Genomic DNA, 14,192 nt, shown 5'->3' with positions numbered 1-14,192 from the left:
ATATTCAGGTCAGTATGTAAGCCCGGTCTGGTTACAGTCGTGCATACATATGCAGGTACGGTGCTACTGTACAGCTTTAGGAAACTCATCAGGTGAGAGAGAGAGAGAGAGAGAGAGAAAATTATCGACTTAAAAAAAACCTAGATAGATTTGACATGCAAAGACGGACGGAGAGATACAGGGTTACATAGTAGTAAGTGCTAAAAGGAAGGCAGGGAAGATGTAGCCTGGATACATACCCGGGATGGGTGGACCAGGGCAGGGGTGGATGGGATTTGTCTGCCCTGTCTTTTTCGAACAATACTTACACACAAGTACACGCATACGGGGGGGCGCGCACCACGAATGATCCCTGCTCCTGCAGAAAGATGCGTTTCCGATATGAGATATTCGACGGGCGGCGATGCAGGTTCGGTTCTGTGTGTCTGTGTTGGCGAGTAAGTATATACATACATTTGGTCTGTGCCACTTGTCCGTAGTCTCTCGTGAGTTGCCGTGGGATCTTACGAAACCGTCAGTCAGGTTCAAAAGAGATTCATTATGTCAAGGCCCCTGTTCTGTTATAGAACCAGGTATCTGACATCGGACCAGAGTATTTGTATGTTTGGATGATATGTACCCGAGCAAGCATCTTGGATTTTCGGGTTCGCGCGGCATAGAACAAAGCACAGCAGAAAGAGCAGTCCGTCCTTTGCACTCGGCCGGACGAAGACACAACGAAACGATCTCGGCTTCTAGATTTTATGTCTTCTTGGCTTCAGGCTTCGAGGCGAGCAAACAGACGATATGTCGCATTGCGCCGGATAAGGGCATGCTTCTTTAGTCGAATTCCCTATTACGGGCAGTGGCTGACTAGAGCGTAGCTACACCTACCTTACCTTACGTGTACGGCAGCGTCGACGACGCGGCTAACGTGAAGAATGTGGAAAGAGCAGATGTAACCCAAGTAGCGCGGCTCACACGAGTTCCCCGGTCGACCTAGCTATTCTCGGCTGCCTCCTCGTCAGAGTATCATCCCCCATCTGCGTGTGTGTGTGTGTGTGTGTGTGCAGCCGCTCTATGTAGAAGCTCCTACCACCAAGTTCCAAGTTCCAGGCCCTGGACGACGCATGGACCCTATATGATCCTCCTGCCTATTACGATCCTGACAGTAACCCTTCTCCACTTATCGCGCAAGGATGTATACTGGTAAAAGCCGAGTCAACTTTGCAGAAAGCAAGCTGGATTAGCGAGCAGCATGAGTTAATTAATCGGTGTCGGTAGATTGCTACTGTGGGATAGAGGCGCTGAAGAATGCAGGTATGCTTCTTTATTAAGGTTAATCTAACAGCTCAGTAGTCATGTACTTGGATGCTGTGTTGTAAGTGGGAAACACAGCTACTGTAACTTGAACCTGCTGAGAGCCTTGCAGGGAAAAGTCCCTCGTAGTACTACTACTACTGATCTGCAGCCATTATCCTAGTTCAGGTTAGACGAACACTAGATACGAGTCGTAGAGTATATCTATGCAATTCTTCCGAGCCTTCGAGTTTCATGATCTGCACATATGCGTCCCTGGCTATACTAACACACACTGCAACAAACCGATGACAAGGTGTTCGTAATGGTACCAAGCTCTGGTTCACGATGGTCCAAATTCCCGAGGTCACTGAGCTAACTCCCATTCCCCGTGGCTGTAGAAGTCGATAAGTAGCAATCAAGGATTCTCTACAATCGCCTTTTAAAAAATAAAAATAAATCGAGTAGAAATGACAGCAGCCAAGCCAGATGGAGATTCCAGCAGATCCTGCCAACAAACATGCCACGGTCTTTCGTCCGGGTGGGTGGGGGGTTGAGGGGGGGATTGACGGAGGTGGTGGAAACCCCCGCATAAGGGTCTCATTTAGCAACCCGTCTCTAGTCTCAGGGCTGCCACAGACAAATTGACTACCAGGTTAGTTAGTCAGTCCTTAAATTCATAGCATACCAAGTTACTATTCTGTGCCATGCCTGCTGTACTCAGACTGTACTGCTCTACCTAGGACATTGGTCTTGCACTGACAGGAGGAGGCGAAGATGCCGTGTTGCCAGTGCTGCTCACTCACTCATCCTTCGTGCGCGGCATTGATGTATGCCGGTCGCTAGACTTGATGATATCGGCGCCCATGTCCATTGGTGTTTATTCATCGAAACTTGGAAGTGTCAATGCTTTGATGTGTGTCTGCCAGGTATGTTCAGTTATTACATATGTTGCGCCGCCTGATCTAGAGTTCATGGCTCCATGCTACGATCTGTCTCCGGCCCCTGGTCGACGTTGTATTGTGTAATTCCCAGCAGATAGGATCAAACACGATCACCCCCTTGTTGAAGTCAAAAAGTGTTTGTTGGTTCGAGGTCGTGTTCAAAATGCACACACACAAAACAACCGCATCGACTCATTAGAGAACTAGCAGATGTGACCTCGTGACCAAGTTTCACGGAGGGGGCCCGGGAAATTCCTATCGACAGAGAAGTCAGGCCTGAGGTTGTGGGAAGGGAGCCTGCCTCATTCTCGATGGTGCGGCGACCAGCCGGGAAGGGAATCCTGTAGGAATTTACTTGGAGCTAAGCCACGGCTGAAAGACGCCCGCCGCATGCGCCTCCTTCGGGTGAGATAAAGCCATATCACTCTGTAATGTCCAAAAAGCAAAAGCTCGGATCTCATTATGCGAAATGCAAATTCTGTATTGCACATCGATATCTCGTATGTACAGCCCCCCAGAAGCTCACGAACCCATATTGGTATGTATGTGCATCACTGTTTATCGAGAGCGTGCGACGCTCGGGTCGCGATCGGGCAGGTTCTGTTCGGCCGGTCGCTCGCACAGGGGGATCTCCAGAAAAAGGCCGCGCATAACTTGAAATTGGCTTGTAAGGCGCGGGAGAATGCGACGGCGTTGGCGGCGACGATGACAGGGGATGGAGGGGGAGGGGCTTGGCTTTCTCAACAGCGCAGCTAAGTAATAAAACGCCGAGGCGCTCAGCTAATTCACTGGCGCGGGGGGGGGAAGGGGGGAGAAGACAACTTGTCGCGATCCTCCTCATTTCGCACTTGTTCCTGGGTCCTTCTTCTTCCCTGTTTTGCCGCAATACATTCACATTGACTATCATCCTCAAACTCAACGGCAACTTTCTTGAGGCATGCTGGCTGGCTCTACTACCGACAGGGTTGTTGAGCGAAAAAGGAGCCGGCGATTTTGGTCCACTATTGGTTTGCAAAGCCCGTTCGCCATGTTTGATGTTCGTTTTAGCGTCATTGTTCCCCCGACTGTCACTCATCCGTCAATCGTCTGTACTTTTTGTTATTCGGATGATGCCAAGCAAGAAAACGAGTTGTGACGGCAGCCAGCCAGCCGCGACTCCACGAGTCCATAAACCTCTTGCCTCTTTTGATCTGGTAATGATTCTATTGTAACACCCCCCCATCCAGAAATTGGTCCGAGTCCATCCTGGCTGTTTGATATTCTTCCAGGTTCGGCACGAAGCACACCGGGAAGCATCGCATGGAGGGAGAAGGAGGCAGCTTGAACCGCGACAGGCTTGAAACCACTTTTAGTTTCCACTTCCTTCCTCGTTGCTGGGTCTCAGATTTGAATGGTGTATGGCAGCTCACTCGCTGTATCTCCCCCAGTGTTCTCTCTCGTACTCCGTGCTACCCGGGAATCTCGGAGCGATGTAGTGAAAGAAACGTCCGTCCGTTCGTTTCGGAGCCGATCCTCCTCTCCCTTTCATCCCATCTTCGCCCGGACGCCATCCCTTTGCCCCGCCCCCTTTTCCTGGGATGCTATTCGCTACAGCTGCCATCCGTTCTTATCAAAACTGATAAATAATCGCGTACGGCCACACCCCATCGGTTAGACATGATCGGCGCAAGAGAATCCCCAACCAAGGGGGAGGAAAGACTGCTGCGAGCAACCACCACCTTTCCATGTGGATGGATGGATGGATGGGTCGTCCTACTCTTGTTTCTGAACAAAAAACGCTTTGAGGGACGCACTCGCGCGCCGGCGGGCCGAGCGGATGGGTAGTGATATGCGGCACAGGCAGTGCCAAGAAGCGAAGACGGATCACCTGAAGGAAGGGGCGGAGGTGTGTCAGTCGGCATGCCCATGGCATGGCATAAACAATGCAAGTTCGTTTCTTGTCAGTCTGTCCTGTTTTTCTGGTTGTGGTTGACTTAATGCGTCCCCTCATCGTCGAAGCTCGTTCTCTACTACGTCTTCTAGATTGAGAAGTGGCATTCTGCACTGGATGGGACTGACTGCGCAAGTGACGGCGGCCTTCCCTTGTCCTATCTCTGCATCTACCCCTTGCTTTACCCGAGAAAAGTGAACTCGCAGCACCCCCATCTGCCCCGGACGTTCAACAACAGAATACTAGTCGTGTTATCCGATGCCATGTTTCTTCATTCCCGGTTTCTTTGGAAATATCCCCGACGCGGCCGAACTAGTTGGTACATGATATTGGATGTGGAAGCTAATTAAGTGATTGGGAACAACCTCCTCCTGCCCACCTGCTGTTGTGGAGGGCAATGATCCATATTCCATGCATATAGGGGTTCGGGCACGTTGCTAGTGCTATCGCTGCGTTACCCCCGCGAGAAATCTCTCCCGCATGCTGTTTGATGAAAGATGTGTGCCTTTGGCAAATATACGCAGACCCGGTAACTATCGCGCTTGTATCGGGCTTTTTGAATCTGGTGTCCGCGCCCGCGACACCAGAGCAAAGATGGGGGGCAACATCATGGCATGGCAGCGCTCACCAGCCGGGTATTCGAGGAGGGCCCTCAGCCAGCCCAACCCACCATTTGAGAAGCAAGATCTCTCACTCGGCCGTTGAAGACGACTACAGGAAGAAGAGGCTCGCCCACTGGCTGTTTGATCGGCCCGACGAGAAGGCTTTGAGGCTCTGAGCAACCCACGAACGAAGGAGGCCGGCCTCTAATCCCCGGCCTTTGGCAGCCGAGGTTAGTCCGACGTTCATCATTCGACTTTCAATTGGAGCTGCAGCCTAAACATCTCACCGACACATCACCACTGTTTTCGCTCCGTGTATTAATGTGCGAAAAGTCGACAACATGGAGAACGGCGCGACCGACTTAGATCGGGTCCTTGCAGCCATTCGAAGTGCTGGTCTGCGGTATCCTGACGAGGAACTGCTCGAAAGCTTCCTCTATGACTCGATCGACACGGAACAGGCCGCTCGCTATGCACTGCAAACCTGCTCCGCCACCAGAGGCGGCGGCCTTGATCTGACGCCTTTGCTGTCGGATTGGAAACGATTGATCGCGGCTGGTAAGTTTGTAGAAATTGGCCATCGTTCGGTGGGGGAAGCCTACAACTGATGGAATAGAGAAGTTACCCACGAGGTTCCTTTCCACCAGCAACCGGATAGAGCCGTCACCGTCGATATCTGGAGAAGAGAAGGGGGCAAGTGTTTTATCACCGGCTTGGGGAATTCCCTCTTTGATCCGCTCGTTGTCGCTCCCATACTCCCGGTCATGAAGCCCATCGAAAAAGTAACTATTCTTGCTACTATAACTTTTTTTTTTCGCTGTCTCCTCTATCACCTAACTTTAGCTGATGTAGAAGATCCTCCCAGTCTTTACACGACATCCTTAAAGCTTTTGTTGGCCCTGAACTACAGCGGTGGGTGCTTCATGGAGAATCTCCCAATGCGTACCAGAGATACTGGCTTGTTCGCAAATCTGCTGCGACGGCGTTATCGCAAGGATTCTATCAGATCACATTCGAAGAAGAGGGCATGGTAAGTTTCACGTCGCCTTATCGAAAATGCACCCTCGCTTACAGATAATCAGTATTATGTTACTGCACGCCACATTGGAGGTCCGCCATGGCCATCTATTCTTGACAAGACGCTAGACTTTCGGAGATGCCGTTTAGCAGACCACTCAGCTTCCGACATGGACACTCCAGACGTTTCTTCGTTGCAACTTCTATCACGATTTGCTCATCCTTTCCGATGGAGTGGTGCTGCTCGGGAGATTGCTGGTAAAAAGCTACAACCAGCCACTAAATTGCCGAGTACTTCGATGTGGCATTTCCTCTTCCCTGAGTGTTTCGCGAAGACACTCCTCTCGACTTGGCGCCTGGCACCAGCCTCTTTCCGCATCCTGGTCTACCGCTGCTTAGGGTTCATTGGAGGGAAGGTGTACGGGTCATCATGCAGCTTGAAAGTCCAACAACTTCCGTTCGGCATGTATCTCAAGACAAATTACCTGAGATGGCACGAAGGCCTGGCCAACGAGTATGGTGCGTTGAACCTCGTGAGACAGCATACCCGCATACCCGTTGCCCGCCCCTTGGATCTCGTCTCCGACGCGAACTATTCCTACCTCCTGACCCCCCGAGTTCCGGGCGATCGCGTGGGGTTGTGCATCGACACGCTTAGCGAAGAGGAAGAACGCTTGCTCGTCCACGACTTGCAGAAGTGCATTGACCAGCTGCGGGCGATACCCAAGGACGCCACGTCCCAATATGCCATCAGCAATGCGGTGGACGAGGCCTGTTACGACTTCCGCGTCATCATGAGTCGGAACGAGGACGAGGATTTCGTCGGGCCCTTCGTCGACGAAGAGCAGTTCGACCAGCCGCTCCGGACCAACGCCTTGCCGGGGGTAGTGCACGGCGGCGGCCACCGGATCTTCTTTACGCCCGGGGACTTGAATATGCGGAACGTCTTGGTGCGCAACGGCCGGTTTTCCGGCATCGTGGAGTGGGAAAACTCGGGGTGGTATCCGGAATACTGGGATTACACCAAAGCCCGTCTTATCACGAAGTTTACGCGGCGGTGGGTGAGGATTGTCGATGCGGTATTCGAACGATTTGGGGACTATGAGAGTGAGCTAGCGACCGAACGCCAGCTCTGGGATTACTGTATGTAGGAACTGCCCTAGGTTGTCACCGTCCAAAAGGTACAAAGCAATGGTCACCCCAGAAGGCCGGAGAGGAAAAGCGCATCCAGTTCCGTCTCCTGTCAGTGCCATAGCTAGCTCTCTGCTGCTTGCACTTGACAGACATGCTCGTTTCCTCCTCTCTCTCTTTCTCGCACTCTCGCGTCCCTTCTCGATTCATGTCGAAACCTGGAGGGCGGAAAGTGGTATGAGGTCTTGCTGCGCTGATCCTACAGTCCAAACTTGACCGAAGGGGCTGACTGACACATGAAGTCCTGTCCACGCCTGAGAGTGAGAAGCGAAAAGGAAACGTAATACGCAGCTCCGCACTAGCCAGGGATCGAGGAGAGGGCGCATCAATTCTGCAGAAAAGAAAAAAAAGAAAAGGTAACATACGATGGAATGATACTTATTCCCCTCGGTCCGGCCGCGACGCTTTGCCAGCCTGCTCGTGCCAAGAGCCCCCCCCCCCCCAAGCGCCCTAATCACGCAAATGGAGGCACGTATCGAGGAACTAGCTAGGTTACCTGGTTACCCATCTCAGCTCCCAGCCCCTTTTCGACACACCGGCCGGTGAAGTCATTGCAGATGGCGTTATTGACGAGGGTGAGGTTATCTGAGTTCATCAAGCAGGGGTTACCAGTTTAGGGACCAGGTCCTGTATATATGGTGTGCAATCAAAAATCGAATTTGAAAACATGCCATTTGAACCATGCGCGGTCCAATATTCAACTGGCATATCTTGCTGAGAGAACTCAATGCATACAAGTCAGGCGTCGATGACATACATCCCTGTAATCCAATAGGAGTGTTCCACGCCCGCGTGCCTCCTGCCGTCTGCGGCTGAGGGCGGCAGATTGGTTTGGCTGTTCTTATTTACATTTACAGGCGCATCCTTGTGACCAATTCAAACGTATCAGCGTGAGGTTAATTGGATAACAAACCGGGCGTCGACAGCCTAAACCAACCCTCTGAAACTACTATAAAAGGGGGGATGCCTCCTTCGTACCGTAGCCCACGGATGATCCAATAAACAGGCCAGCTGCCACTACATTCGTCCATACCTTAACTTTCAAAAACTTGAAACCCCTTTCAGTACTCTGTTTCCACTCAACGCCCAACATGTTCAAGATGCAACTTGCTCTGGCTATGGTGTCGGCTGCCCTCGCATTGGCGGCACCCAGCGGGGAGTCATCGCAGTAGGCATCCCATCCATTCCAACTAATCCCGTAGCAAAGCACTTACCGCGGAGTTTGATGCACAGTCTCACACCCCGGGCTACGGTCGACATGAAGCTGTGCCTCGACGCAAACTTCCAAAAATGCACTTCGTTCAACCTCGTCGCATTGGGCGTCTGCCGTGAGTCCCCCCAGAAATTTGCGGTGGACCAAGTAGTACTTGTTAACTGACAACTTGGCTATGTGGGCAAACAGAAAGCGTACCCACGAACCTGAAAGACAAAATCAGCTCCATCGACCATTCTCAACCCCATTCATGCAGATTCTGGCAGTATGTCCAAGAGACCCTTCCTGTTCCTCACTCCTCCTCAGCCCACACTAACCTGCCAACTCCGTAGGGACGCTGGCTGCACGGGTAATTTCATTGGAGGCAATCAGGACACCTATCCAAACCTTCAGGACCAAGGCTTCAACGATAGAATCTCGTCGTGGCGATGCTCTTGAGCATCTATCGATACACTCAGGCGTCGATTCTAGTCATCGTCGTGTAGCACATGCCCCCTGAGTTGAGCTATTGCTGGTCCGTGGTCGGATGCTACGGAGCGTGCATCGCTCGTCGTGGCTAGCTTTCAATAAGTCCGCAGCTACAGCGACTGCTGCGGTCATAGCTAGCTTTCAACAAGCCTGCTACGGTTGTATTTCCTGGTGTATCTTATTGGAAGCATGTAGTTAACCGGTACTATGTATGTCACTACATGCTGGTTGAACATGGTAATATAATAGCTTCCGTTTTAAGACCGAATATGGCGTGGACTCGCGGCCGGCAAGGCCATTCTCACAAGGGGCTTGACAACACCAGTCGGCTGGCCCTAATTACAGTCCAACATTGACTGAAGGGGTTGACACATAAAGCCCTGTCCATGCCTGAGAGTGAAACGCGATGTAGTGTGATATTGGGAGGAGCAAAAAAATAGTCAAAAACATACAACACCGAGGATTCCCAGGTCGTCACCGACCCTAGTACTAATTCAGCTCTCTGCTGCTTATATATGGGAGAGCGGACGGGATCCCTAGTATTCAGCAGGATATGGTCGTATGTGAAAGAATTGTCTGTTCTAAGGGTCTATGTTGCTGGAACTTCCACCCAGGTCCGATCGAGTACGGGCTGATATGCGCTGTACTGGATTAATGATCCTACCCGCTCGTTCGATAGACACACGCGACCAAGAGAGCTTACAATGAATGCAGTGCAGATGCGTGACAGTCACACGACAGCCGCTGCCATGCCTCGTGCTAGTGCTGTTGAAAGGCAAGTGAACACCACCAGTCTTGCGAGGTGCCGAGCTATTGCAATGACTACAATTGGCAATAGACAGACAATACTCCGTACAATACGACGAATCAGCAAGTAAGCACATATCTCACAAAGGCCTCCCCGAGCAAAGTCATCATTCATCATTTATCATAAATATTCGTCGAATCCTCTCGTCTTTGTACAAAAAGCGCTTATGCTTCTTGCAAGAAGCATATTGGGAATCGGCTATACGATTTTGCCCACAAACAGGGGGCTAAAATGCCGCTTGCGCCTCTGGTATACCAGTTGTTGTTGTTGTTGTACAATGATGAGAAAATGCTCTCATCTCCCACGGCAATGCGCGCGCTTAATCATGACCCTGAAAAAAGCTACCCAAAAGAAATCCCACCGCCAGCCCAGAAAAAGCTAAAAACCCAAACGTTTAGATGGGGGCGCAAGTGAACGCTCCTCTAACGGTTCCGTGGTTGTATTGCTGCATCTGTGTGAGGGAATGAGGTTAGCAACTTGAAATCTTCTTCCTGAAGAGTGGAATACGGAGCAGCAAACTTACGATATCAACAATCGCGGCGTAGGTACCGGCGACGAGAGTAATCATGCCAATAATGAAGACGATGGCGTTGGCGATGCTCTTCCAGATGTTCTCCTTGGAGCGCCAGCTGCCCTGCTTGATGAGCATGAACCACATCATGGCGGGGAAGTAGAAGGTGAAGCCGGAGATGAACAGGGCGGAGCAGATGGCCAGCAGGTCGGAGAAGAAGGGGATGGCCTCGGCGATGACCCAGGCGATCAGGGTGATGAAGGAGATCAACGCCAACCACGAGATCCAGCCGGCCTTGGTGTTGATGAAGCGCTTGACAGAGTTCTTGTAGACGCGGCCGTGGATGTAGCGGCCGACGACGGTCGTGTTGATGGAGCCCGAGATGAAGATGACGGGCAGGGCGACGCCGAAGGCGACCTTGGACATGAGGTCGCCGCCCGAGAGCAGGGCGGGGGACTTGACATCAACACCAACAAAGGCGTAGATGAGGGCGCCCGTGACGGTGTAGATGAAGATCTCGATCAAACCCAGGGCCCAGATGGACTTGACGTAGTCCTTGGGCGTGTGCATCTCGTCCATGAAGGAGAACTGGCAGACGGCGAAGCTGTAGGCGAAGACAATGTTGGTGACGGCAACAAAAGCCTCGGAGAAGGTGACGTTCTCCTTGGGCCACGCGGACCAGGCGGCCTGGGCCAGGCCGCCCTCCTGGTGGCTGCCGGTGACGCCCGTGGCCACGATGGTGATGAGAATGGCGGCGATGATGGAGACGAAGTCGATGTAGCCCAGGATGGCGACCTCAGCGAACGAGGGCGGGATGGCCAGCGCGAGCAGGATGATGGCCGAGACGACACCGAAGACGACGGAGCAGGTGCCGTTGTTGGTGATGTTCAGGAAGGCGATGGTGCCGGTGAGCGTGTGCGAGCCCACCAGGAAGGTCAATTGCAGGGTGAACATGGCGCCAATCACTTCGTAGCCAAACCGGCCCATCATCAACCGGCCCGCATCGGCGTAGTGGGAGACCTCGGGGAAGGCGATCTTAACCTGTCCCACGATGTGACTGGTGTAGATGGCGATCAGGCCGATTCCGACGGTCAGGATCACACCGGCCACCATACCCAGCGTCGCAAATGCAGAAGGCACACTTAGACTGCCGAGGGCGATGGCCTCAACAATGAGGACCACGGTCAGGCGCTTCCAGCCGAGGCGGTGGAAGTGGGCGTCTCCGAGGGCCGCCTTTTGCGCCTCCAACTCCGTTATCTGGCCGACTCCGTTGTCCACGGAGCTCTGTGACTGCGGTGTCATCATCTTCACTCCATCCTTCTCGCTCAGGTCGGTCGAGCCGTTGGTCTTGGTGTCGGCCGAGGCCTGAAAGATGCCGTCGTCGTGGTTGCGTTCCTGCATCATGGCGGTGCTAGGAGAGGGGTTGTTGAAACAAGGTTCGCTCTGCCTCGGGGGTGTGACAAATATAGAATTTCGGCACGCGACAAGACACAACGCAGCGGACAGCGGTATATTAGGGAGCGCTGAGGGAGGGGAAGGGACGGGCAATAAGCGACAGAGGCACACGACGGACGGAGAGAGTTGGGACTCGGGGAGGATTCTCTGGCGTAAAATTTATTCAAAAGAGACTCCAGCGCCTCTTAAATGCGGCCGAGGTAGCAACGATAAAAAACGAGCCCTAGGTGGGTCAGGATTACTACTGCTACATATCTCTTCCCCCCCCGGGGCGCCGTGCAAGCCTGGGTCGGTAGTCAGGCATGTCTGTAACAGGGTGGCCGGACTGTTATCTGGAAGCGAAACACGGACGGGGCCACGGTTCGAGTAAGATGGCTCCTGTTCTTGATCCGGTTTTTTTTCTTCCAACTTCCCTCAGTCAGCAGCCAGTCCAGCCAGTCGCTGCGGCGTTAGACCTCTTCGGTCGGCTTCTGACCGACACGCCGACAAAGCGGTGGCGGGAAAACCCTCTTTGGGCCCCATTGAAATCCCTCAGTTACTCAACATCGCATCTTGCTCATCTTGCCTATCTTGCCTGTACACAGGAAGATGCGACGACGAGTCGACGGAGCCAACCGGTTGATCGGGTCTGGAGATGACTTCTTGTTACCTTTTGGTTAGTCATAAACTGTTCCTAGTCCATCTGATTGTGTAATTGGATCTGTTGCATGGCTCGAGCCGTGGGAGATGGTCGCTGCCGCCATGTGGGCATCTCCCAAGATTGAACGGCCGTTTTCGCGGTCTTGCTCTGTTAGGCTGTCGTAGCCGGGCCCATGCTCCATCGTGGCAGACTCAATTGAAAAAAAAAAAAGTCGTACCAGTGTTCGCTGATGAGAGTGGACCTGGTGACGTGGTTTCTGTTACCTCACCAATTCCACATACAAACCACCGCGAGGCCGCAGAGTGGCTTTGCTCCAAAGGAGGGGCGAGTCATTTCTTCGTGTTCGTCACCATTGTGTCTTAATCCGTTCGGCTCCTGCTGGCTTTATGTGGGCACGCGGGGGAAGGACAGAAACCCAATCTCAGCCATCGTTGGAAGGACCCGAGAAGTTGGTTCATGCAGAGTCAAAAAGCTGTGTGTGTGTGTGTGTGTGTGTGTGCGCGAGGGAGCTGACGGAGGCTTATATATACTCCTCGCGAGTCGTTGCCAAGGTCCCATGCATCCGACTGGTCGGAACCCCAGATAGAGTTGGCAAGCTGATGGGCCACTAGCCAGCAAGGCCTATCTGGACACTTCAGCAGCTCCAAAGAGGGACGAGATAGGTGCTGGCCGGTGACAATACCGGAGGAATGGAGGCTACCAAATGAGGCTGGCTTGGCTCTTCGTCTTGGGACTTGCGACTTGCCTTCTCCAGCAAGTGAATAGCAAGGGTTGGAGATAACGACCCCCCTGGCACCGGCCCTCGGGGGTGGCATGAGCCAGTGGCAGAACAGGGAGTGCAGGGAAGTGGGAGTGGCACCAGCTGCGCCATGGGCGCAAGAGAAGCTTAAAGTAGGGGCCATTAGGCTGTGATAAGCAGGTCGGCCTATGGTTGGATAGCAGAGATAGCGGTAGACCCTCGAAGCGACCCCCTGAAGAGAGCCACCTTTTCCAATGCACCCCAACATTGAGTGGATTCGCTAAAAGCACTGGAACGCGGAGAGCCTGGCAGTTGACCAATTCCTCCTAGTAAAAGAAAGGCCTGATCTTGGTTGGAGTTGACGTCTTTGGCACGGCTTATCTCCTGTCGCATTCGAGCATGGTGCACCTCGTGACCTCACAAGATTGGAGGTTGGTATTTCCAAGAACTGACATCAGCGCACTCCATTCTTGGCCTTGCTGGCCTACTTCCTAATCAGCTCCAGCAGGGGGGGGGGTGGGCTCCTGTACCGGCGATAAGCGGTCCGCAACTGATGTCAGCTATCGGTGTGAGCCAATTGCCATTGGTGCGCACCGCATTCCCATTTTTTGAAACTGCTAGTAACCAGAAGAGATAGTGACCGCCTACCGCCTCAAGCCAATTGCCATGACACATGGAGCTGACCAGCAATTACCTACGAGCAACTGGCGCAAGTGGGCTCTGGCCACAAGGGAATCTCCATTTTGGTCCCCTCTGGATCCATCCAATTGGTTCTGGCCACTGCCTGACTGCCCTTTTCGACCATCTTCGAGTGTCAAATAAGAAAATTGTTCATGCCTTATTGGTCACGCGACGAGGCCATTTGATTATCGTCGGACCATCCCAGAAGTCCAGGCTTCAGTCTCCAGACTCGCTCCCTCACACGCCAGGCGCGGATATCCACGAAAGATGGGGAACATCGGGGAAATCTTCCAAATACAGCAGAAGGCAAGATAAGACGAGACGGCGCGCCCCAAAACCGCATGTTCAGCATCCCGTTCGCAGTAGCCGACTCGTGACTTGCCTGGATGTAAGTAACCTGCAGCTTGAGGTCCATAAGCCAGCCCAATCTGTTTGTCTTGGAAATAATCTACAAACAAAACACACATACATACATACATACGCAGACACCGATTACCTGCATGGTCATGTAACACGTCGTAGAAGGCCGATCGAAGGGACTGAGAAGGAAGGGAAAAACTGAGATGCCAGGGACTGCGGTGGCTGCCGGCTACCAACATCCGGCTCCCTCCCCCGGCCTCACTTTATTAGATCTTCCAACCTCAGACATCATCGTCAGATTCTGCAGTAGGCCAATGCATTATCGCTCGCCGTGCTATATCTATCCCAAACTGTC

The 14,192-nt window shown here is 52.8% G+C and overlaps 2 protein-coding genes across 2 annotated transcripts; one reads left to right on the top strand and one right to left on the bottom strand.

Annotated features, from left to right (window-relative positions):
• Window positions 1-5,095: 5,095 nt before the first annotated feature.
• PG994_004127 (uncharacterized protein) lies at window positions 5,096-6,922 on the top strand (the record flags this gene model as incomplete). Its single annotated transcript, XM_066855536.1, has 4 exons — window positions 5,096-5,312; window positions 5,376-5,536; window positions 5,620-5,784; window positions 5,837-6,922. 4 exons carry the CDS (start codon window positions 5,096-5,098, stop codon window positions 6,920-6,922), a joined length of 1,629 nt encoding a protein of 542 aa, XP_066717703.1.
• Window positions 6,923-9,845: 2,923 nt separating this feature from the next.
• PG994_004126 (transmembrane amino acid transporter protein-domain-containing protein) lies at window positions 9,846-11,363 on the bottom strand (the record flags this gene model as incomplete). Its single annotated transcript, XM_066855535.1, has 2 exons — window positions 9,846-9,902; window positions 9,975-11,363. 2 exons carry the CDS (start codon window positions 11,361-11,363, stop codon window positions 9,846-9,848), a joined length of 1,446 nt encoding a protein of 481 aa, XP_066717702.1.
• Between the last annotated feature and the right edge of the window lie 2,829 nt (window positions 11,364-14,192).

The sequence above is a fragment of the Apiospora phragmitis genome (assembly GCF_038363925.1).
Source record: "Apiospora phragmitis strain CBS 135458 chromosome Unknown utg000005l:1.0-4161743.0:1.0-4166827.0, whole genome shotgun sequence".
NCBI classification, from domain to species: Eukaryota; Fungi; Ascomycota; class Sordariomycetes; order Amphisphaeriales; family Apiosporaceae; genus Apiospora; species Apiospora phragmitis.
The sequence above is the reverse complement of the archived record's forward strand: the minus strand, read 5'-3'. Positions and strand labels throughout refer to the sequence as shown.